The sequence below is a fragment of the Mixophyes fleayi genome, chromosome 3, assembly GCF_038048845.1.
Source record: "Mixophyes fleayi isolate aMixFle1 chromosome 3, aMixFle1.hap1, whole genome shotgun sequence".
In the NCBI taxonomy this organism is placed as follows: domain Eukaryota; kingdom Metazoa; phylum Chordata; class Amphibia; order Anura; family Limnodynastidae; genus Mixophyes; species Mixophyes fleayi.
Window position 1 is genome coordinate 301,577,231 of NC_134404.1, and position 24,772 is coordinate 301,602,002.

Genomic DNA, 24,772 nt, shown 5'->3' on the forward strand with positions numbered 1-24,772 from the left:
ATTTTCAGAACTTGTTAAATCATGCAAAATTGCAGTCCTCTTAGAAACCTATGAGCAGCACGGTGGCTAAGTGGTTAGCACTTCTGCCTTATAGCACTGGGGTCATGAGTTTGACCATGGCCTTATCTGTGTGGAGTTTGTATGTTCTCCCCGTGTTTGCTTGGGTTTCCTCCGGGTGCTACGGTTTCCTCCCACATTCCAAAAACATACTGGTAGATTAATTGGCTGGTAACAAATTGACCTTAGTCTCTCTGTCTGTCTGTGTGTTAGGGAATTTAGACTGTAAGCCCCAATGGGGCAGGGACTGATGTGAGTGAGTTCTCTGTACAGCGCTGCGGAATCAGTGGCGCTATATAAATAAATGGTGATGATGACTGCTTTTGCCTACGATAACAGTGGGACCACAGCAGATATCTCCGATTCTGCTGTGGTCATATAGTATTAATAACTAACATACTTTAAAACCCTAAGGCTAAGGGGACCTTAGAAAATAGGCCCCTATAACTTCAGACACAATGGCATATGATCAGATGGAGATTTTACAATGGACATAATTATGCAAAAACCTCCAAAACTGGGACATATGGTAACCATAACATAGACATGGTTATATAACAATATAACATACTAAATAGGTGCAACAGGTCACAAACAACATAGTGTACATTGTAATATTAGCATTGATGCAGGGATGATGTGACATATAATTAATTTTGGATGTAACTAGTATTGACCAATGATGCAATGTTTTCCATAGTGAAAATCCCATTTTTGACAGATGTCACATATCGTTTAGACACCCAGTCTGAGTCAAGCAGCCCTAAATCAACCTGAACACCCACCCTGTTTCAGGCTGATGTGGGTGCAGCACCTTCGTCTCGGGGCAGGGCTGGAAATGTGTAAGAAAGAGAGGTTCACACACACGCATCCCGAACCTGCATCGCGCATTATCCTGTACTGTAGCTCTCGCCAGCACCAGTCACTTCTGCACCGCACAGCTCCTCCTCCGCCATCACCGCCCCCCTCTCCTTGGCTGGTGGGAAGATTTTCCAGTCTGCCAGGTCAGCCTCGGCTTCCTTGTGGTCTGATCCCTAGCTAAGCAAGGCTCAGACCTGCCCTCCCATACCCAGCCGCATCCACCCTCCCTCCTCCAGCTGATCCAGTACCCCCTGCAGCCTGCACAACTCTACACTTCACTGCAAGATGGCGGGGTCCCTCGTTGAATGGGAAACGATGGTAAGTTATTTCATGCCCAACATGTTTATGGATACATGGGGATAGGATCTGGCTGGCACGGCAATAAGATGCAGGGGGAGGGACCCTACGTGCCAGCTCCACAGTGCTTGTGACCCCTTTGATCTTCTCCCATGTTACTGCCAGCCTTCACCACGTCTACACAAATACCTGTTAGCACTGTGAGCATTCCCCAGTCTAACATACATGACAGCCAGTCGCAATCTGACAGCTGACACTTGTTTCTACAGAAGCTCCATGATATTGTCTGAAATGAAATATGCACAAGACATTTTGTTTCGTTTTAATAACTCCCCAGGAAGGTTAATAGCTGAATGTATCCTAGACATGTACAATGAGAATCTGTGCGTTCTCCTGGGCATTACTCGATCTCCATATCGAGCCCACCTGCCAAGATGCTATTAAATAACAGAATACCGGCGGTCTTTGGGTGTTACTATCCTGTGCCCAGGAATTGTGCTTTGCTGACAAGTCCCATGTTTTATTGGTGGTTACATAATTTACTTTATTTACATGTAGAAATGAAATACTATACTAAAATAAGGCATATCAGAGAAACATTCATTTTAGTTTCAGGGGAATGTATTTTTCATCAAATACTCAAGAAAGAATAAAGAATTATATGCTATACTTAAATACAGGCTATTAACCAGAACAAAAGTCATCTCTGTAAATTTATATGACAGCGAAGAAGCTAAGCCTTTTCTCCCAGCAAGTCCAGACATTTACTGCAAAGTTATATGTTGTATTGAACTGATTTTACAAGTCCATGTTTTTGACTTTAAGCAGTATTTGTTCTGTATTTGTTACTTGTTTCATATTATCTTGCTTGATTCGTCTGCAATGATTAAATCAATCTATTTCCCAGGGCTGAGCTAACTGAAATACATAAATAATTAAGTTACTCTGATTAGTACAAGTGGGAATGTATTTGTGTCATATTTATGGCAGTAATGTGAAAGACATCAAAGAAACGTTTGAACATAATATAGATAAAATACATAAAATTTCACCCCCAGTACAAATTTGATATACTATTTTAAGGACTCAAAATAGTGGACTAGACTATATATTATACAGGGGCTACCGGGGAATAGGCTATGTGGGGCACATTTGGCCACCAGGGACTTGGCAATATATTGTACAAGTGCTACAAGGGAATATTGTACACTTGGACACCAGGGAATAAGCTATATTGTATACTAGCCACCAGAGAAAGGGGTCTGTGTTGTACACTAGCCAGCAGAAAATGAGTCCTTTACTTTACACTAGGCGCAGAGAATGGGCTTTCCATTCTACAATGGTCCCAGGAAAGGTTCTCTGTGATGGTATATTGTGTGGGGCAGGACACTCTCATTGGTATATTGTATTGGGGTTATTTTTGGCATAATATACGGGGTCACTTCTGGAATTTGTACATGTTGGCACAGATGGTCGGAAAGTGTCATTAGTAATGTAATATAACTGTGGTCGGTGCATTTTGATAACTTTGTTTTGGGTGTAAAAGCTGGCTACTGCCATGATGGTGTAACTTTGTTACCTCATAACAACAGGTGACCAATTTACCATTGGAGAGCAGAGCATGTACTTGACCAGGTTGGAATGCCTGACCCTCTTCTGTTTTTATATATGAAAGAGGGAGCAGAGAGGAGGGCGAATGCTACACTGCAGTGCACCTGTTATGGAGTCATTTACCTTGTAATGACAACCACACACTAAATATGAATGAATATATTAACATGTAGCTGCCAGTATACACTGCAGAACTCCATCGATGAAGTCCTGTGTCATAGAGGGTGTTCTCCCACCACTCTAATTTTGATGTATAAACATGAAGATAGAGACATTACAGCCGGATCAACTGAGGCTGAACGTGCATGCTCGATTGTCCAGGTGAAGACAGGCCCCTTTTGCTGTATTAACGTAATATCTCAGCAGGGCTTCTTACTAAAGCCCTGCACAACATGGGGAGAGGGAGCAGTGCTAGATATATAATGATGGTCATCATATAGCTAGTTCTTCATATTAAGAGACTGTTACACAGTAAGTTCAGTAAGGTTTGTTATCAAAACTAACAAATAAACGATAATAATAATAATAATAATAACTAAACCCATGTGTATTTCAGAGACAAAATTTACTATAAAAACTTAACTGTATCACACTGTAAATGTAACATGTTTATTTATATTTTGCCTGTTCAAATATCTGTTCAATTTGTAGCTGTGTGTAGGTTACAGATCTACGTTACACAGAGAAATTTATTTTTCTCATTTTTATTCAGCAAAACTTGCATGTAAAAGGACATATAGAAACGTGGCCAAATTCACAGTTGATGTTTCTTCTTTTAAATGTCATAAAGCTGATAGGGGGATTGAGTTGTAATAGTGCTCACGTACAGGAACTGGACCAGGAAGCGTTTCATGGTTCAGCAATGTGTATAGAGAGTGTTCATAACTGAATGCTATTTCTACCACTCCGGAGTGCTTCTGGATCGTCAAAGGAATTCCAATGATGTCACCAGGTCAAAGGAAATCCCAGCTACCATGCATGGGATACCTGAATCAGCTGTCTTTTGCACAACATTACTATTAGATCCAAGCTGACTTATTTGAGTGTCTGATGACTTTTAAAGGTCTGCCAGAGTTTTTTTTGTTTTTTTTAAAAAAAAGAAAACAAACAAAAAAAAAGTGAAAAATATGTTTTACATATATTCCTGTTTCTGCCCCTATATAACTCCCTAAGATCTTGATTACAAGTACATATATGTTGTATCCTTATATTCTGGAGAACTAGACTTATACATTTTATGTCTTGGGGAAAAACTATATAACATATAAGCTTGAATGGTATAAGAAATTAAAAAGCAATTAATATCCATAGAAACCAGTACAGAGTAAAACCATTAAAATGTAAACTACAACCAATTTTGTAAAGTTAATTTAAGGTAAGAGAATTATTGGTTTTTTTACCAAATGAAAAGTAATTATGATTTATATTCAAGAAAAGTAATAGAATGTTTGCTTTGCATTAACTAGCATTAGCTTAAGGCAAAAAGAAACTTTCATTGTAGTGCTCTTAGTTTACTTGCAGGTAGAGCAAAATATGCATTTTATTTATTTCCTTTCGTGTGATTGGCCCAATAATCGGATGACAAACCTGTAGTGTGTACCCAGCTTAACATCAACTGCTGGACATTCTTGCTCGTTATAAGAGTTAATTGCTATGGATGTCCGAGTGACGTTTTATGTGGCTTCTGTTAGTCTTCATTTCAGGATTAGCAAGTCACATAAAGCCCTTTATATAAGTGTTTTGTACAATGTCACTAATTCACCAGGGATCATATTACAGGTGCCCTGATCTCGTAGAACAGGTGCAAAGGTGGAAATGTTATCTTTCCAGAAGGTTGTCTGTTTGGTTTGCTGTATATGGAAGGGGAATTATTCACAATCTCTAAAGCATGATAAAATAACTGGTGTACTCTTATGTTGGTGTGAGCACCAAAGTGCCACTTGCTACATAAACTTTCACTGCTTGGACATGTCTATCACCTTAAATGACATGAGTCATGTTTTGTCTTTACAGCAGCTGGCCAACAGGCGTCTGAGCAGTCCATTAGGATCACCTGTGCAAGCTGAAGTCTACTTTCCACGACTGGTAAAATAATCATTTCATTTATCAGTCATTTCCTAAAGTCAAACAGTTTATTTTATTACTGATAGGCAGCACAGCAGAAGACTGGTATATTCATGGTAAGGTGTACTGGGATATCGAACACTATCTTTCCTGTGTCTTTAGGATTAGTGGAAGCTGTGCCGTGTTACAGTCAGTTGCCACAGAGAGACAAGCAAAAAGGATTCATCATCATCACCATTTATTTATATAGCGCCACTAATTCCGCAGCGCTGTACAGAGAACTTACTCACATCAGTCCCTGCCCCATTGGGGCTTACAGTCTAAATTCCCTACACACATACAAACAGGCAGACTAGGGTCAATTTGTTAGCAGTCAATTAACCTATCAGTATGATCTTTGGAGTGTGGGAGGAAACCGGAGCACCCGGAGGAAACCCACGCAAACACGGAGAGAACATACAAACTCCTCACAAATAAGGCCATGGTTGGGAATTGAACTCATGACCCCAGTGCTTTAAGGCAGAAGTGCTAACCACTGAGCCACCATGCTGCCCAAGGATTGTGAGATGTCTTTGGCGGCATGATTTCTGTATATATTGTTATAGGAGGATTAATTTCCACATACAGCTTTATCTACGTGTCTAGTAATTTCACTGGAACAGAACTACTATGACCGTTTTCTAGCATTTTGCAAGACGTGGCTTTTGTGACCGTCACACGGCTGCCTGTGTTTTCCAATTCAGCTCATGCTGCGAGAAAACAGATGACCAAAGTCCTGCAGCCATACAAGTGTATATAAAAAAAGTTAAGCTATTATCTATATTATTGAGATCACATTTCAAGGAAGAGACCATCTAAATCCACTGTGTTCCCTTCTCCTATATAAATATTTATCTTCCGATAGAGAGTAATGATATTGCAGTTTATAATGTGTTATACGTATTTAGCATCTGTGTTCTAGGATGAAGGTCTCTGTGTGTCTGGGGTAGTGAGTCACTGTGGTTATGTTATGCAGTATCAGTGATTTGAGTGAGAATATAAGCCTCTCTTTTCAAGTTGTTCTGCTTTTTCTTCTGAAAGATACTAGAAGTCATCTATGAAGTATAACATGGCAGCACTGCAGTGCAAATGCAGCTTTGGACCTGCCGTGCACCTCAGTTTCAGCAATCGCACTTAGATTATCGCTGCGGCAAATAGGTTTTCACAACCACATGGCAGCATTTGCGTAGGAGTAGAAGTTTGCATATGCAAAGGGGAGGATTTGGGCAGAGGGGTGCGCCTTGTTTTGCAGAGCAGTACAGAAACAAGATTTTATTTTCATGGCCTGGGGTTATTGTAATGGGATAAATGGGTGGAAAGAGTTAATTTTCAGGGCTTCCTGTTCTCCTCCACAAAAGACTTTAATTCTGAACCACCTCAGAGTTTTCAGAGATCGGGTCAGGTCCTATACTTTTAATGAGACAAAAGCATTATCATGCACATAAATAAAACACAGACAGCGTGCCTCCTCCCCAAATTCTCAATTAGTACCAGTGCTAGATAGCCAAGGCTGGTTTCCAATAAAGCAGGAAGACCACAAGTGTGAGATCTCCCTGCTATAAAGAAAACAGCCCCAGGTCAGCCATCCTAGAGGAGGTCGGGGGACATGTCACCCCCTACCTTTCCCCCAGAGACTCAGTGTTGAAGTGGCAGCTACTCTGAACCTAGCAGGGTTAGTGCTGGACTCTGTAGCGCCCCCTACTCTTCACTGCACATGTACAGATAGTATACTACTTCCGATACCCGCTTGATTTAGAGTAGGGACTCGGAATAAGGGAAACGTCACCCGCGGGTGGTCCCAGGAAGCGCGGCACCCTTCTCTTAATGTGTTCCACCAGCCTTGCATCCCTGTGTAATGGAATGGGTTCATAATTATAGGTTACTGAGCATTCCAAAGACTGACCTCTTTACTGCCACATTCACAAGTATTAGAATTACCTTCGGAGTTAACGTCATGTTTTTATTTTTACTGTGGCGTACTTAAAAATTACTTTAAACTTGCACTACCATTAACGAGGCAATTGTAACTCTCTATTTTGCTGGAGTCCTGGGGGCTGTTCCAAACAGCCGTTTTCCTGGGGCATAAATTAAAATGATGCCAGAGGAGTGTGTGAGCGAGAGGACCCATCACAAGCCGCAGTCACGAGCCCCCAGGGCTCCAGCTAGGGAGATGGTTGGTAAAATTGAGTAGACGGTTGTAGGTGGTAAAAGTTTATAGTTAAAGTGCTGTTATTGTTAATTATTCGTGAAACTAACAGCACTCTGTAGTATTATTATTATTATGATATTTATTATTACATCAGAACCAAACAAACAAGCTTTCTAGTGTATCCAAACCTAGAAAAACCTACATGTAATAAATTTGGCTTGCTGGCAGCTGTTATTTTTGTACTATATGAGCGTTTTTTCTTAGAACGATACAGTCTTCAATTAAGTAAGAACATCTGCCATATACAGATATGCTGTAAAGTCCTTGCCTTCTATACATTGTAGCCATACCACACAAACATATTTTCAGCGTTGGTATTAGTATCCTCACTGGTTCTATACACTAAAGTATGTAAAGAACACCATTGAGATGTGCATGGGATCTCCTCCATGTTATCATCATCATCATCTATTTATATAGCGCCACTAATTCCGCAGCGCTGTACAGAGAACGCACTCACATCAGTCCCTGCCCCATTGGAGCTTACAGTCTAAATTCCCTAACATACACAAAGAGACAGAAACACAGACTAGGGTCAATTTGATAGCAACCAATTAACCTACCAGTATGTTTTTGGAGTGTGGGAAAAAACCAGAGCACCTGGAGGAAACCCACGCAAACACAGGGAGAACATACAAACTCCATACAGATAAGGCCATGGTCGGGAATCGAACTCCTGACCCCAGTGCTGTGAGGCAGAAGTGCTAACCACAAAGCCACCGTACTGCCCTAATCATTACATAATAGTCTTTGCTTGTAAAAGTTTTGCAACAGTATCGCTTATATCCTCGGGCACTAACCAGTGTGGTTTCTAACCTGTTAATAATGTGGTGTCTGTTTGTTTTTACATCCTCATGTAACTGAACCCATTATTCTTTCAGACAGTTCCTTTCTGTGGTCATATAAAAGGTGGAATGAGACCAGGAAAGAAGATCCTCATAATGGGAATCGTTGGCATGAACCCAGAAAGGTATGGACTCCATGTCTTATTGATTTGTTCTGTCCCTGCTGTGTCTGTGATTTGTGACTTCCAGCGTTGCTGCGCAGAGCTAGCATCTTAATATTGCTGATAGGTTGAGAATAATAAATATAAGGTTGTTCAGGAACTTTGGCAACCATTCAGGTTTAAATCAGTATGCAACACATTGACCTCTAGGACCTGGTTGAATTCATTGTCTGCAGTGTAGATGCAGTAGTCTGGACTACAGTGTCAGCATAGTAGTTGATAAGACAGCGCAGGAACCATAGGCTACAGTGCGTAGTTTGTCTCCCACAAGATATCCCTATTCTCCTTTACTACAACGATTGTATTGTTGATGCTGCAGCACTTGGAACCTTGACTTAGTCCAGACCTTCACCATCACCACATGCAGATCTAGATTACCCTGCACTCAACAGTATTGGTAGAGGAGTTCCCAAAATATGTGGTACTCCAGGTTCATTCTCCTGTAGGGTTGCAGGATTTCTTCTCTCATCCCTTAAATTTCCTTCATAACTCTACCACACTTGTCCTTAAATGTTGTTCCATGACTTCCCCCCCTGCTAAAAGGAACAGGACTAATATTACAGTAAAACATCTCATCCTTTGCTTGCTGGGTATACAGTAAAAATGAAAAAATATTCAGCCCCATTTTTCGCATATTGTTTTCTTACATCATGCAATAAAAATGGATTTATTTATGAATTTACCCAAATACTCATAGTTATAATAGGAGCTAAAAGAGCTTCTACCAAGTATAAAAATAAGGCGGTATATTTACTAAACTGCGGGTTTGAAAAAGTGGAGATGTTGCCTATAGCAACCAATCAGATTCTAGCTGTCATTTTGTAGAATGTACTAAATAAATGATAACTAGAATCTGATTGGTTGCTATAGGCAACATCTCCACCTGCAGTTTAGTGAATCTAACCCAATGTCTCTTTACTAGCTTCGACACTGCAATTTGTGTTCATTCTTTCTTGCAATATTAATTGTGTTTCATCAGAGATGGGGGATGCTGATGAACAGTGATTTCCAAATCATGTCGTCTGCGGTCTGGGCTTTGTCTGGGACACCTGAGGACTATTTTTTTGTACTTAAACCTCTGCAATGTAGCTTTTGGTCATTGTCCTTCTGGAATATAAATCTTCTCCCAAGCACAGGGGTCTGATTCATTAAGGATCTTAACTTAAGAAACTTCTTATTTAAATCTCCTGGACAAAACCATGTTACAATGCAAGGGGTGCAAATTAGTTTTCTGTTTTGCACATAAGTTAAATACTGACTGTTTTTTCATGTAGCACACAAATATCAACTTTAAATTTCAGTGTACAAATAAGCTATCAAGTATTTGTGTGCTGCATGAAAAAACAGGCAGTATTTAACTTATGTGCAAAACAGAATACTAATTTGCACCCCTTGCATTGTAACATGGTTTTGTCCAGGAGACTTAAATAAGAAGTTTCTTAAGTTAAGATCCTTAATGAATCAGGCCCTAGGTTCCTTGCAGACTGCAACAGGATTTCCTCCAAGATTTGATTATATTTTGCACCATATGTTTTGCCATCTCATTTATCAACCTTTCAGTTCCTTAAACAGGGAAGTATTCCCTTTGTATTATGCTCCCACAGGTTTCATGGTAGGTATAGTGTTCTTGAGATAATGACGCACAGTGGTAGGTTTTTGCTAACCTGTAGCTGAGATGTTATATGAGTTCAACATTGGCTTTATTTATGCCACGCTCCTATAAAGCGCAGATTTAAATCCATTTGAATTCCATGATGTAGCAAGAAATAATGTCTGAATTCTTTATAGCTACGATAATTGTAGTTATATAAAAACCCTGTTTGTGTATTACGTGTGGTACAGCACCTGAAAGTCTTTCATATTTTCAGTTTTGACATAAGACTGACATGCGGGGAGTCAGAACATCCACCAGCCGATGTGGGCATTGAGATTAAAGCGGAATTTGCTGATAAGCAGCTACTCAGGAACGCCTGTGTGTCCGGCGAGTGGGGAGAAGAGGAATCAGCAATTCCTTATTTTCCATTTATTGCCGATCAGCCATTCAGGGTAAGTAAATATATATGAATGGCATGGTTTTGTTATATTATTATTTGTTTTAATATACATTGTGCTTTCCAGAAATACCTGTATATTCTAGTAGTCGTCTCTTCAGTATGAGATATGGATTCTGTCGGCCCAGTGATAAGGCTTGGAGACTGTTTAGACAAACCACCTAAGTAGTTTAGACATTTTGCCAAGAACAACCTATTTAAATCTAAACACTCCCCAAGGCTTATCTCTAAGCAGCAAGAATCAATCATGAACTGATCTAATAAGGCTGAAAGAGCTGAGTTGTAATCACAGCTTTACAATGATGCTTTAGAGGCTGCTGCATGACACAAAGTGACATAAAGAGGGGACTTGCCATCCATAGATGCAGAAACTTATACATTGATTTTCACATTATAACCTAAGTGCTGTATTTTCCCAGTTGAGTACTATGGGCCTGATTCGTTAAGGATCTTAACTTGAGAAACTTCTTATTTCAGTCTCCTGGACAAAACCATGTTATAATGCAAGGAGTGCAAATTAGTATTCTGTTTTGCACATAAGTTAAATACTGACTGTTTTTTCATGTAGCACACAAATATCAACTTTAAATTTCAGTGTACAAATAAGCTATCAAGTATTTGTGTGCTACATGAAAAAACAGGCAGTATTTAACTTATGTGCAAAACAGAATACTAATTTGCACCCCTTGCATTGTAACATGGTTTTGTCCAGGAGACTGAAATAAGAAGTTTCTCAAGTTAAGATCCTTAATGAATCAGGCCCTAGAGCTTCAGTGAAGTTTTTTTTTCCCCCAATTTTTCAAACAGTCATAAAAATGTCCTATTGGGCAACAAGTAGATACGGTGAGGAAACAAAATAAAAATGTAAAAATATGGGATTTTTTGGACAACAGTAAAATAATTAAAGAATGCAGAAATAAGTAGGCGCTAGTGTGACAACAGAGGTTCATGCAGATATTGAAGTACGCGGTTGGTCCTTATATTTAATCGTAGATTACCGCCATTGTAACAGATCACATAGGATAATCTTTATTCAGGCTTCTATACCCTAATTGTGTATTATAGGACTTAAATTGGTAATTGTTTTGACTTCTGAATATTTTGTATGGTATATTGTTTAATTTTTATGCAATATATTATTTATAAATGAAGTAAGCTCTTTTGATATGCAAGTATTATAAGATTATTGCCTGAATTCTGTACAATGCTGTTACTGCTAGTACAGGACAGAATAAGGGGATAAATATAAACAGAAGAAATTTAGAGGTTGGGGAAAAGGCAGACCAATAAAACACATAACCTGCTTGTGTAGTTTGAACATTAACAATAACCCAATTGTAAAGCGCTACGGAATTTGCTGGCGCTCAATAAATAAATGTTGATGATGATGATAATAATACCTATTTATAGTTCATATTTTTCTTAGTTCTAAAGGTACACAGCTGATTGTAACAAAGGACAAGTGGTTACACTTGAATGGAATGGACCTTTGATGGGCCTAACTAGGAATAGGGCAGCACAGTGGCCTAGTGGTTAGCACTTCTGCCTAGCAGCACTGCGTTCATGAGTTCGATTCCCGACCATGGCCTTATCTGTGTGGAGTTTGTATGTTCTCCCTGTGTTTGCGTGGGTTTCCTCCGGGTGCTTCGGTTTCCTCCCACACTCCAAAAACATACTGGTAGGTTAATTGGCTGCTATCAAAATTGACCCTAGTCTCTCCCTCTCTGTCTGTCTGTGTGTGAGTGTGTGTCTATATTAGGGAATTTAGTACTGTAAGCTCCAATGGGGCAGGGACTGATGTGAATGAGTTCTCTGTACAGCGCTGCAGAATTAGTGGCGCTATATAAATAAATGATGATGATGATGAATACTTGTATATTACCAGATATATACCAGTCAGATTATTATGCCTGATAAATTGTTTTACTTTAAATCTAGAAATGTATTCACAAACTTACATAAGGATCAGTCTTGCATCATAGAGACCAGTGAAAGAGACATTACTTTTAGACTTTTTTCTAGCATTTTTATGTACATTAGAGATGTCAAATCTGATTGAAAATTGAATTTTACCGGTTCCATGGCCACAAACATGATACATTCGCTAATAAACCCCAATTCAAATTTGCGGTTTGAAATTGGGGGCTTGAGTTCTGCGCTGGGAGCTTGTGTTTGATTTCATTCAAGGTTCGGGTAGTTCAGGTTAAATTAGTGTTTTTAATTTTTTTTCTTTTTAAGCACTATTTAAATAATAAAGAATTTAAAATAAATTAAATCGAACTACGAACAATACTGTCTGAAGTTTGTGGTTCACACATGGCAATGAAAAAACACTAACATTTATCAATTTAATCCCGAACATGTTGGGAGTTGATTCGCACATGTGCAAACTGGTTCCAATAAGGCCAAAAATTCAGGAAATTACATTTTCAGATTTTTGTACCAGCATCACAAACAATATCTGGTATGTTGATAAACATACAGGGCCTGATTCATTAAGGCACGCAAAACAAAACAAACTTATTGTGTGTTGTTTGTTAGAACACACGGAATTCAGGAATACTCATATTCAACTACAAGTGGATCTGAAGAAACGTCTTTTGTTGCATACGGATCTACGTGCTCTCTGCTTTGACAGACACAATACACTGCAGGATACGTCCAATACATATATTGAATATAAAGTACCAAAAGAATGCAGAGAAAAAGTATTCAATTAATGTCACCTGTTAATAATATAATCATTAATGAAAAAAAAACATTAAAAAAATATTTTTTTTTCCTCCCTTCCCCATGAAATACATTTATAACATCCTGATAAATGTATTTCATGGGGAAGGGAGGAAAAAAAATACCTTTTTTTAATGTTTTTTTCATTAATGATTATATAATTAACAGGTGACATTAATTGAATACTTTTTCTCTGCATTCTTTCAGAAAAGCACGTACCTTAGAGATGCCCAAAGCTTGAATCGGACACTGGTGCATGCGCTCCAGCTTATTACGCCCTTACTGTACATTGACTACACGTATACGCCCTTTCCACTCCCCGATCCACCCATTAAATCGTAGGCTGTAGTGTCCTTTGCTCTCGAAGATGAATTGGCTGTGGCTGCATTCAATGGCGTATATCCTGGTTCTGAGCATACGCAGAGGGATTTAACGCAAAATACGTCACGTATCGGCATTTATGTTCCTAGATGAATAAGGCCCATAGTGACACCTGAAACAGTTTTAGGTTTGGAAAAGTATTCGGTCATTTATTCACCTCTCCCCTTCTATCCTCCACAGATGGTCCACATCTCTACTTATTTGTGTGACTGTCAATACACAGTGGAGAGAAGGGAGTCAAATTGGGGATGTGAATAGTGGGAGTAGTCTATAGAAATTTGATTGTAGATGGATACTATCAGGCAAGTCTAAGGGCACACACACACGCATCAAATTATATCATGCCTGTGTAATAAACGGTTATATTTATAGCACATTGCCCAGATAAAATGACAGCACTTGCATATAGAATGAACCACACACCACAGTTACTGCTAAAAATACAAATAAAATTGAATTATTCGCATAACTGTACTTTCATAATCCTTATTTGGACACTGGTCTTGTAATCAATAGTTTAACAGCATCTGTTTTCAGTGCCAGGTTGAAGCTTTGTGGATGTGTTAACAAGACTCCACTAGTCATGTGGAAACGATTATGGTAGTAGTAACATTGCACCCAAATAAAATTGCTTTAACGGCCTTTTTTTCTGCAGTGAATACATCTCACATTGGCAGTGCCAAGGTGCTACAGATAAAGGTTTGCCTATTCGGCCCTGTTTGCACTTATTACCACCTGATAACCCATCCTGCACCTTAAAGGAAATGCTCACTCAGTTTGTACTTACTAACATTAAAGATGTTTTTATAACTGTGTACAACAATCCACATTATCCTTATTATCCATACATGAGTTATATAGCATGCACATATAACATCCAATAGAAAATGTATGTTCAATCAGAGCAATACCTGCCCTGTAAAAGCTTATATTGTAATTTACCAGTCATATGCCCACAATCAAACACATTAGGGCCAATTTAGTAGCCAACTAACTGATTAGTATGTCTTTGGACTGTAAGAAGATCCACACAAACACAGGGAGAACATACAAACTGCACTCAAATTTAGTGCCCCAATGCCAACAATATAAAGTTTGTTTTAAAACAAGGTTGATTAATTTGAATCCAGTGTCAATGTCAAATGTCAGTTATCCAGGCAGCCAGCAATGATGTATATAATCCTTTGTCTTTGTACTTGTTAATAATATGGGCGCAACATGGACTCCGCCCACCTGTTATTTAGTCATTGACAAGAAGGACGCTTCACCGTGGAAGGACTTACATGAAAGAGACACACATAAGATTCACAGACATATTTATTTTAGGAGCTTATCAAATATTTGATATAATTTTGCGCTTGTGAAGGAAGATATATTTCTATACACAGCAGACTGTCAGTAATCATCATCATCACCATTTATTTATATAGCGCCACTAATTCCGCAGCGCTGTACAGAGAACTCACTCACATCAGTCCCTGCCCCATTGGGGCTTACAGTCTAAATTCCCTAACACACACACACACACACACACACACACACACACACACACACACAGACTAGGGTCAATTTGTGAGCAGCCAATTAACCTACCAGTATGTTTTTGGAGTTTGGGAGGAAACCGGAGCACCCGGAGGAAACCCACGCAAACACAGGGAGAACATACAAACTCCTCACAGATAAGGCCATGGTCCGGAATTGAACTCAAGACCCCAGTGCTGAGAGGCAGAAGTGCTAACCACTGAGCCACCGTGCAGCCCAGTAATCCCATGGAAGGACACTGCTGTCATTATCTTTTAGCCTCCTTTCTCAGAATACTGTTAATTAAAGTGTCACCCACACATTCTACTCCTAAAGGAATCAGTGACATCACAGAAGAAGAGAAGCACGGAAATACAGCCTATCGGTTCACTATAAGATAGTGATATCGCAGGAGCACAATATGCCTCATTCTCAATAATACTGGTGCAAGCCACAAAATGGCTGCGTATAGGTGATGAGTGTCTTTAAGTGGAAAACATTTGCTGAGATACATTATTTAATCTGTTAATTAAGAAAAATAGTAAGCCATTTTTTGCTTAACAAGAACAGAATTCCGTTATTGTCTTTTCGCAAAGGAAAATTGGCAGTAAATATTTCAAATAATATGTATTTCTATTTTTTCACTTTACCCTCTTTAAGATTAACCTTGCCCAGCTGGGAGGGATGTTATATACAGTCAGTTTACAGACTATAAAAAGAATGTTTATATTGCTTACACAATACTGCATCTAACCACATCACACACATCATATACGTTTTCATGGACCTTGGAGCACTAAAAATCCCATATGGTCATGTTTACACATCATGAAGATTATAATATACTGTTCTACAATAAGTCTTATTTTATAAAGCATAGATAATAAGAACAGATGGTAGGCACTGTATCTAACATGCCAAAAATTACTAACCTGCAGTTTGTCCATACTGAAAAATTGGGACATTATCAGGGACATGCATTTCCAAGGACACATCTTTAAAACCTTGGACTGTCTGTGGAAATTAGTAGTTTCACATGTCTGGGATCCATATGCCTCCTTTTATAAGCAAGAAAAACATACCTGATTGTTGAACATTAAATAAGACTTTGAACTTTATACATTTCCTTGATTTCTTTCCATCTCCACCTTAACAAAACACAAATCACTGGCCCAGAACAAGCAATGTTCTTACTAACTACACTGTGTTATATATATATTCTCATTTACTTCTGTGGTGATTGCACAAGCAGTAACCACTCTAGCATATGGCCCGAATTGATATTGTCATGAAAGTTATTCTCTGCTTTGTACAGCTTTGTTGTGATTAAACAGTAATAAATATGTTTTTGAGTAGAGAGCACCTTGTTGTATTAATTTATGTATTAATTTTTATTGTAGGTAGAGATACTTTGTGAGCATCCACGTTTCAGGCTATTTGTCGATGGGCACCAGCTTTTTGACTTTTACCATCGTCTTGATCAACTATCTGCTATTGACACTGTTAAGATCAATGGTGATCTCCAACTTACTAAACTTGGTTGATGTCTAAAAAGAATTTAGTGTCACCAGTGGACTTAGTGGACACACTTCAGGACATGCGAGGAGACAGCGCTTACTCCCTCTGCAGTGACCTTGCATCATCTCTGCAGGATTGCTGGACAGTAGAATTGCCATCAGCCATTTTGTTTTTGGTATATTTGAAGTGGCTGGTTGTAAATCAATTTCTAATGACTTGGATTATCCCTTTCATAATGCAGAAAGTCATTTTATCATTATTTTAGCCATTTTTAATTTTACTTGAATAAAGGGTATTGGCAGGTATTTTATCATCTGTACATCATTGCCACAGTAACCAATTCTGGATGCCAACGAAAAGCCAATCAATAAAGGGAACACTGTTCATAGAAAATCTAGAATGAACATATCAGTAATATTTGGATTGTTTTGTAGGGTTTTTCTTGCAGAGCAAACTGAAGGTACTTACTTAGCAGGAAGATATAGTATATTATTCAAAATGTGCAGCAGTGCAAATTTGAATGTTTGGAAGATGGGGACAGTGTTTTGACATGTCATTCTTAACAGTGTTCTCCACCCAGAGATAAATGTGTCCTTTCATATTGCTGTTATCATGGTTTCCATGACTGGCCTCTCTATATTTTTCCCATAGTCATGAATGTGAACTCCTGCTATCTAATGGGTAATCACCAAAGCAGAGGTCTAAGTCCCATGATGCATTGGTGCTGCAGATACCAATCACTGCACTCTTCTCAGTTTATTGAACTGGAGGAAGAGCTTGGAAGCATTCAGGACTCTCTTTCATGGCTGCATAGCACTTCTGCCTAATGTGGCATGCTGAGGGGTCAGGACATCATTTTGTGAATTGCTTAATCATTTGTTAGGCCGACTTCATAGTAAGTGCAGAAATCCCTGTCATAGGGATATAACAGGGTTTAAATCAGCTGTTGTCAGACCCAACAGTCATAAAACTGCATCTTATCAGTTCTCTATGAACTATTAAGGCACAAAGTGTTTTTATTGGCGCCAAGTGGATTGTCTGCATTGTCATAATTATTGTTTCAGTCGAACAAATGGCTGCCTCCACTGGCAATAACAATACTTAAAAGAGCACCTACTATCTGTAGAGTTCTTAACTCTAGTCTGTTATCTGGTCATATGCAGACAACAGAGAAGCCTTTGTCTCTGTCCAGTGCATTTCCTTGATAAACTGCCGGATACTCTGGACTTTTATTGTACTGAACCAATGATTCTCGCACCTAGGCCAAGGGAAGTCAGCCAGACTAGAAGCAGCTTCTAAGGAGTGTTAGTATTTGCTGCTAACTCCGGTATTATTTAAATTATACAGAGAATATCTAAACATGCAGTAAACTATACTTCTAAAAAAAAAGTTTTGTTCGTAAAGCCAAGCAAGCCTTTGTCGTGCACCTGCTGCTTATGCACAATGGAGTCAGACATATTGCAATCTGGTCCAGTATTAATAATAGTAATGTCCTTCCTCTGTGTGTAGCTGACAGACAGTTTAACCACTTGGTAATTAGGTGTAATGTCCCATTAAAGTCTGTATAATATTGCTTTTCTCTTAAAGAGAACCTGTAGAATTTCAACTCAGACCTATTTTAATAAATTTAAATATGTAGTCTTAATGCTGCAAAATACTTTAATAACCATGTATTTCACTGATCATTTGCATAAATCGTAATAATAATTGGGGTACATTTTATTTTAAAAAGCAAGCCATAACCCCTTTATTGATTGGCTAGTAAAGCTACTGTCCGCCTTCATTTTATTCATCCTTCTTCCATGTGTCACCATTGTTTTCTGAGCTAACATTAGCTAAGGATTATTTCTGGCTACCATGCATTATTTTCAGTGGCATAAATCTCACCAATTTCTGGTTAGTGGTACATCAGTACATTAATTTATATACACTTTTGAAAGTGCTAAAAATCAGCGTCCACTCAAATAAAGATAATGGATTGTGTGAAAACTTTGTTTCTGCACTGAAGTAAATTAGCATAGCACAATAATATATTTATATATAGTCAGGGTATTTGCATAGAATGTAGATTGTTTGCACAGTATATTGTCACACTTTTATGAAACTTACATTGTTGCTTATTTATCGATTGTACGTAGCAGTAGAACAAAAAGCAATATTTTTTTCTTCTTTTTTTTTTTTTATAAAACGCTAAACACATTGAATGTACTAATGTGCTTTTGAGTATAGAATCGCTCATCAAACATCTCATGTACTTAAAATATTTTAGATATTTTGGATATACTTAGCTAGATAGGTTATTTCTGGGTATGGAATGTGAGTTTCATGCTTTTTACATTTTGTATTGACGCACAGGTATTAGGACAATGTTGCCATTTTGTAATTTGTTATGTCTTCAGACCGTGAGTCCGCAGGGATTAAAATCTATTCTAAAAAAATAAAAAATTTAAAATGAGGCTGATAACATGTGGAACATTTAATACGTTTATATTGTAAAAGACAAGAAAACAAACTGGACCTGTGATAAAAGTTTTATATATTTTAATAGCAATAATATTGTGTTTTCTCGTATATACTTTTCTCAGATGATACCAGTTCATAGTAGTGGTGATATTGCTGCAGAAATACTTATCAATTGTTATATAATTGCTTGTAGTATACAAATGATTACTTTTATTACATTACATAATTATTGTTTAATATTCACTGTTTTCTTAAATATTTTACCTAATCAAATTTATATTGTTATTATTGTTATTTAACATATTGACGTATTTTAGAACCTGTTATCCATTACTAATTTTGCCTATTTTAATCAGAGTACATTGGAAATAGGCATTTCATGGGGCATATTCAATTGTCGGCGGAATCGCCGAAAATCTTGCGCTCTGCGCACTATTACCGTTATTACGGTAATAGTGCGCGTAAAATACGTTATTGCGGTAGTTTTCTCGCTGGATTTCAGCTCGCAGCTCCCTGAGCGGCGAGCTGAAATCCAGCTAACTATTACCGTAATAACGGTGGTAGTTTTAACGCGGTGGGGAATCCAGACAATTGAATATGCCCCTATTAGTCTTTTTTTATGTCAATGTAAATGGCAATTCCAGGTGTCAGAAAGGGTCTGTACTCGCCGGAGGTATGACACTGCCCATTTTGCTTTGCTTTGCTCAACTCACATTAACTGATGCACAGAATAACAATCTATTTTTTTAAGGAACATAATAGGCAGACACACACCAGTCAGAAAAAGGTGGCAGACAGATGTTGCATAATATGAATACCTTCAAAAAGTAACTGGAAAGAAAGTCTTGTTTTTTTACACAAATGTGCCTATTTCAGCCCCATGCATGCCCCCATCCAATGGCAGAACTACCATTGGTGCAGTGCCCCGGGGCCCATGGAGATAATGGGGCCCACTGCATGGCAGATGCAGGGGCCCCGGTTCCCTCCTCCCCACCTACCTGCATCAGGGCCCGCAGCTCGCTAGTCCCGCCTCTGCCCATCCCACTTTTATGTTCATCGGCACAAACACTTTGGGGGAGATTTACCATAAAATACTGGCAGCACACGGCTCAGTGCTGATTTGAAATAGGAAGCTTTATTAATTCTGCTTATGTGCATTGCTCACAATATCACTGAGCTGTTATTAGTATAGGTAGTGGATCAAGCCCAATCTTTGAATATGTCTTAGGAACGTATTATTAACTTTATGTATTTATCAGTTCATTGATATAAATGCCCTTTGCGGATCTGAGAGCTGCTCATTTTTTGTTTTTGTAGGTGATTCCCTGAGAGTCATAAGAAATGCCTTCAAATGATGGGCCTAAGTTGCGAAAAATTAGTTCAGGTGGGAAATAATAAAGAGCCGACTCTGAGGCAGCGGCTCATATGTTCACTTCCTGAAAGTTTACTATAACCATTGCAAGTATGTAATAACACTTAGTAGGTAATTATAAAGGGTGGATCTCAGATTAAGTGCCTAATGCTCAATTAAAGAATTAGCAAAAAGCTTTTGGTTGTTTTTTTACACATTTCTACGTCAAGTAAACAAGACGAAACTCCCAAACAACACAAGCGCTGAAAATTATCATAAGTCACATTGTGCAATATTTACAGATGATGTTTTATCACAAGTACATATGTATTGCTGGCTGTGATCAGAAATGCTATTGGCCTGTGTGTGAGCAGTCATTTTCCAACCGCACTAACTTACAGTTGTTTCCAAACTGGACTCTGATCCTGTCGCTTGGTGCTCAGACCGAGCAACTGGATTGTATCGTACATATGGCCAGATTAGGTCTTACCTCTTCAACAGTATAACAGATTTACTACTACAGGCCAATTATAAGAATAATGTAGTGTACCCGTCTTGATAATTACAATTGTATATCTAAAGAACGTTGTATTTGAATACAATGATAATAAAAAGGGACACATTTTTATTAGTACTTTTAATATATCTTTTTTACTTAAAATATAGTCGCAGATGGGTTTTTATTCTGTGCATTTCTATTCAGAAACTGAGAAAAATGGGCTCAAGGCTAACAGAAAATTAGGTAATAGAGCAATTAATAAAGTGTAATGCAATAGCAATGGTTTATTTTCATACTATCTTTTATTATTCCAAGGAACGGTGGTTGGTGACATTTTCACACGGCCTTCAGTACAGGCTTCCTATAATATTTTGTTGTATGTTTTGATTTCATTAGACCTGTGAATACCGATGATGCAGAGTTGGCCACAGTTGCGCCCAAATAGCAGGCACAAATTGGGTCCATTAAAAAGCGCCAGTTGCGGGCACATACAAAGCCGCAAGTATCACTAGATAAGTGCAGGTCATCAGTAACATATGCACCTGGCATAGGTCATATACACTTATTCGCTATAAGTCATAAATAAAACTTCAAAAGCCTTTTAATACAGGAGAAACAACTCCCCGTTTCATACACATGACAAAATAAAATTGCTTAAACAGACAAAAACATAATATATGGACATGCAATGAGGAAAGCAGTGCCAATCACACGCGGTTCTCTATTGCTGGCTGCTGTTATCATCATCATCCGCTTTGTGCACCTACTCTTGACCACCCACAAATAATACGGCTTAGAAAGGCGAATATGCATCTGTGACCCCATCTCTATCTGTAAGCGTTTGCGCAAGCAGGCCTTTACTGTGCTCAGCCTACATTAGAATGCCTATTTGCGTCTCCCAGCATAAGTGCCACAAATCTTCATAGACGTATGTGCATGTGCCCTCTTTTCTGGGCATGTGCAGAGTGATTTCACACAAGATACGCTAAGCAAACTGGCATAGTGCTCACTCTGCATCACTCCCGCAATCAACATGTCAGCTCTTTGTGAAAAATCTATCACACAAATATAGACCTCAACATTCCAACTTTAAAAAATAAGCCACACCCCCAATCCCGCCAGGACACACCCCTGGCCATCACACTCCCCCAATTACTCATGATCACACATATCATGCAGTCCAAAAGACAATAGTTTATTGATTCTTTACACAATGTAGAGAGAAGGTTTGTTAGAAGTCAGTATTCAATAATTTAGTAGATAGGATATATTCAATTCAATCATATGCACTGTCACAACCATATTATACATGTTAACCCTTAACCAGACTTTTATTTTTTCTGCTATTAATATGCTTTGCATTGATTTAAATAGTTTTAAGTTTTTTATTTTTGTAGCTTTTAAGTAACATTTTGACACCTAAAACATACAAAACTATTAATAGTAAGAATGTAGCAACCGTTCACACCAACATTTCTAAAATATTGACATATGTGGGTATATTTATTAAATCTTCTGGAAAGGAAAAGTGGAGGTGTTGCCATACCAACATTTATTTTATCTACTACATTCTAAAAAATGATATAAAACAAGGGAACTGGGTCTACGAATCAACATTTGTACTTGGTTCGAAAACTGGTTAGAGAATAGGGAACAGAGAGTTGTGATAAATGGAACATTTTCTAATTGGTCAAGAGTCTTAAGTGAAGTACCTCAAGGTTCCGTGCTGGGGCCACTCCTTTGTAATATATTTATTAATGACCTGGGTGATGGTTTAGAGAGTAAAGTTTCTATTTTTGCAGATGACATAAACTCTGTAAGGTAATAAAATCAGAGCAAGATGTAGCTTCTCTGCAGAGGCACTCTATAAATTAAATGGAATTAATTTAGGAGAATCTATAATGGAAAAGGATTTGGGAGTGCTCGTAGACAGTAGACTTAGCAATAGTGCTTAATGTCAAGCAGCAGCTGCAAGGGCAAACAAAGTATTGGCATGCATAAAAAGGGGTATGGATGCAAGGGAAGACAGTGTAATTTTGCCACTGTATAAATTGTTGGTAAGAACTCATCTTGAATATGCAGTAAAGTTCTGTGCACCACTCTATAAAAAAAGATAATTTGGAACTAGAAAGGGTTAAGAGAAGGGCGACAAAATTGATAAAGGGTACGGAGTCATTAGGTTATGAGGAAAAGTTAGCCAGTTTAGGCATGTTTACTTTAGAAAAGAGGCGTCTAAGGGGAGATATGATTACTATGTACAAATACATTAGGGGTCAATACAGAGAACTTTCATGGGAACTTTTTACCCCAAGGACTATACACAGGTCACCCCCTAAGGTTAGAGGAGAGGAAATTTCACAACCAGCAAAGGAAGGGGTTCTTTACAGTAAGGGCAGTCAAGATATGGAATTCATTGCCAGGGAAGGTTGTGATGGCAGAGTCAATAGATATGTTTAAGAAAGGGTTAGACAAATTTTTAGCGGAAAAGTGTATCCGGGGATACGACCGTTAATTACAAATTAAATGAAGAATAGTAGTGGATACAGGGTTAAAAATAGGACTGCAATATTGAGTCTGGGGGGATTTTCACAATTGATAGAGATTGGCGCTTGCTTACTCTGGATCAATTTCAAATATAAGTGCAGGATCGCAGGAGATCCAAAATAGGTTGAACTTGATGGACTATGTTACTATGTTACTATATCTAGAATCTGATTGATTGCTAAGGGCAACACCTCCATTGTCTTATTTGACATGTGTAGCACTTACACCACTAGAGGGATGCCCGAAGAAGTACTGGAACACTGGAGAGAGATGACCCCAAGGTGCTACTAAGAGGGTGTAGAATGAGCACAAGTCTCCAGGCACCAGAGCCAGGTTTGGCAAATCTGTTCGGCTTTACCTGGTTAACTGCAGGTAGTGTTACAATGTTGTAGCACATTTCTATGTGCTTGACATTCTCCAACTGAATGCTGGGAGGGGCTTTTCTAGTTAATAGAAGATCCTGGTATAGATAGAAAGAAACTGGAACAGGTATGTTGGGTGTTGCCTCTCAACCAGGCCATCAATTATAGCTAATAAAACAAACCTGATGGTTAAAATCATAGGTAATAAGAATTTAGTATGCACCACATTGTGATAAGGGTTCTGTTTACAGTCAGACACTTGTAAAACAAGTTTATAAATGACCAACAAGGGAACTGGTGCAGAGAGTAATACATCATATAACCTACAGCATTTAACTCCCAATCCTCTTCTGTAAGATCTGCAATGTTTCTCTGAGATTTCACAGACAGACGCTGTTCATGAGAAAATAGAGAAAAAAGGAAGCAAATTTAAATGGAAGATTTGGCCATTTGCAGTGGCTCAGCCTACAGCATCTGTTCTTGGCTGGATTGCAGCAATGTTACATGTACAAATCTAGGATGAAACATGTCAATGCTGCAGATTACATGTTGTGAGTAATAGTAACAATGGGCCTGATTCATTAAGGATCTTAAATGAAGAGGATTCTTATTTCAGTCTCCTGGACAAAACCATGTTACATTGCAAGAGGTGCAAATGAGTGTTCTGTTTTGCACATAAGTTAAATACTGACTGTTTTTTCATGTAGCACACAAATACTTAATAACTTATTTGTACACTGAAATTTAAAGTTGATATTTGTGTGCTACATGAAAAAACAGACAGTATTTAACTTATGTGCAAAACAGAAAACTAATTTGTACCCCTTGCATTGTAACATGGTTTTGTCCAGGAGACTGAAATAAGAATCCTCTTCATTTAAGATCCTTAATGAATCAGGCCCAATGTCTGGAAATTGGGAAAAATATATGATGCTAGACTCAGAGAAAAGATGTCGCAAATAGGAGAAAAGAAATTAGGGCTGAAAAGTGCCAATTATAGCAGCCGTGGGTGATATTGATAACTCCCAGTTATTTAATCAAATGTATTATTAGTGATAATTAAACTCCATTAGGTCTTCACAGAGGGAGGAGAATTAAAGTCACTCCTTTATCATCAGGGCGGATCTTTGTTATCCTGTTTATACTCATCTGCTGTGTAAAAACTGAAATAGATGGTGCCAATATGGGAAGTACGTAAATATAGATGT

General features: G+C 38.3%; 1 protein-coding gene across 1 annotated transcript; it reads left to right on the plus strand.

Moving 5' to 3' along the window:
• Nucleotides 1-949: 949 nt before the first annotated feature.
• Nucleotides 950-18,800, plus strand: LGALSL (galectin like). Its single transcript, XM_075203902.1, has 5 exons — nucleotides 950-1,236; nucleotides 4,840-4,911; nucleotides 8,020-8,108; nucleotides 10,013-10,190; nucleotides 16,228-18,800. Exons 1-5 carry the CDS (start codon nucleotides 1,204-1,206, stop codon nucleotides 16,369-16,371), a joined length of 516 nt encoding a protein of 171 aa, XP_075060003.1. The 5' UTR covers nucleotides 950-1,203; the 3' UTR covers nucleotides 16,372-18,800.
• The last annotated feature ends 5,972 nt before the right edge of the window (nucleotides 18,801-24,772 follow it).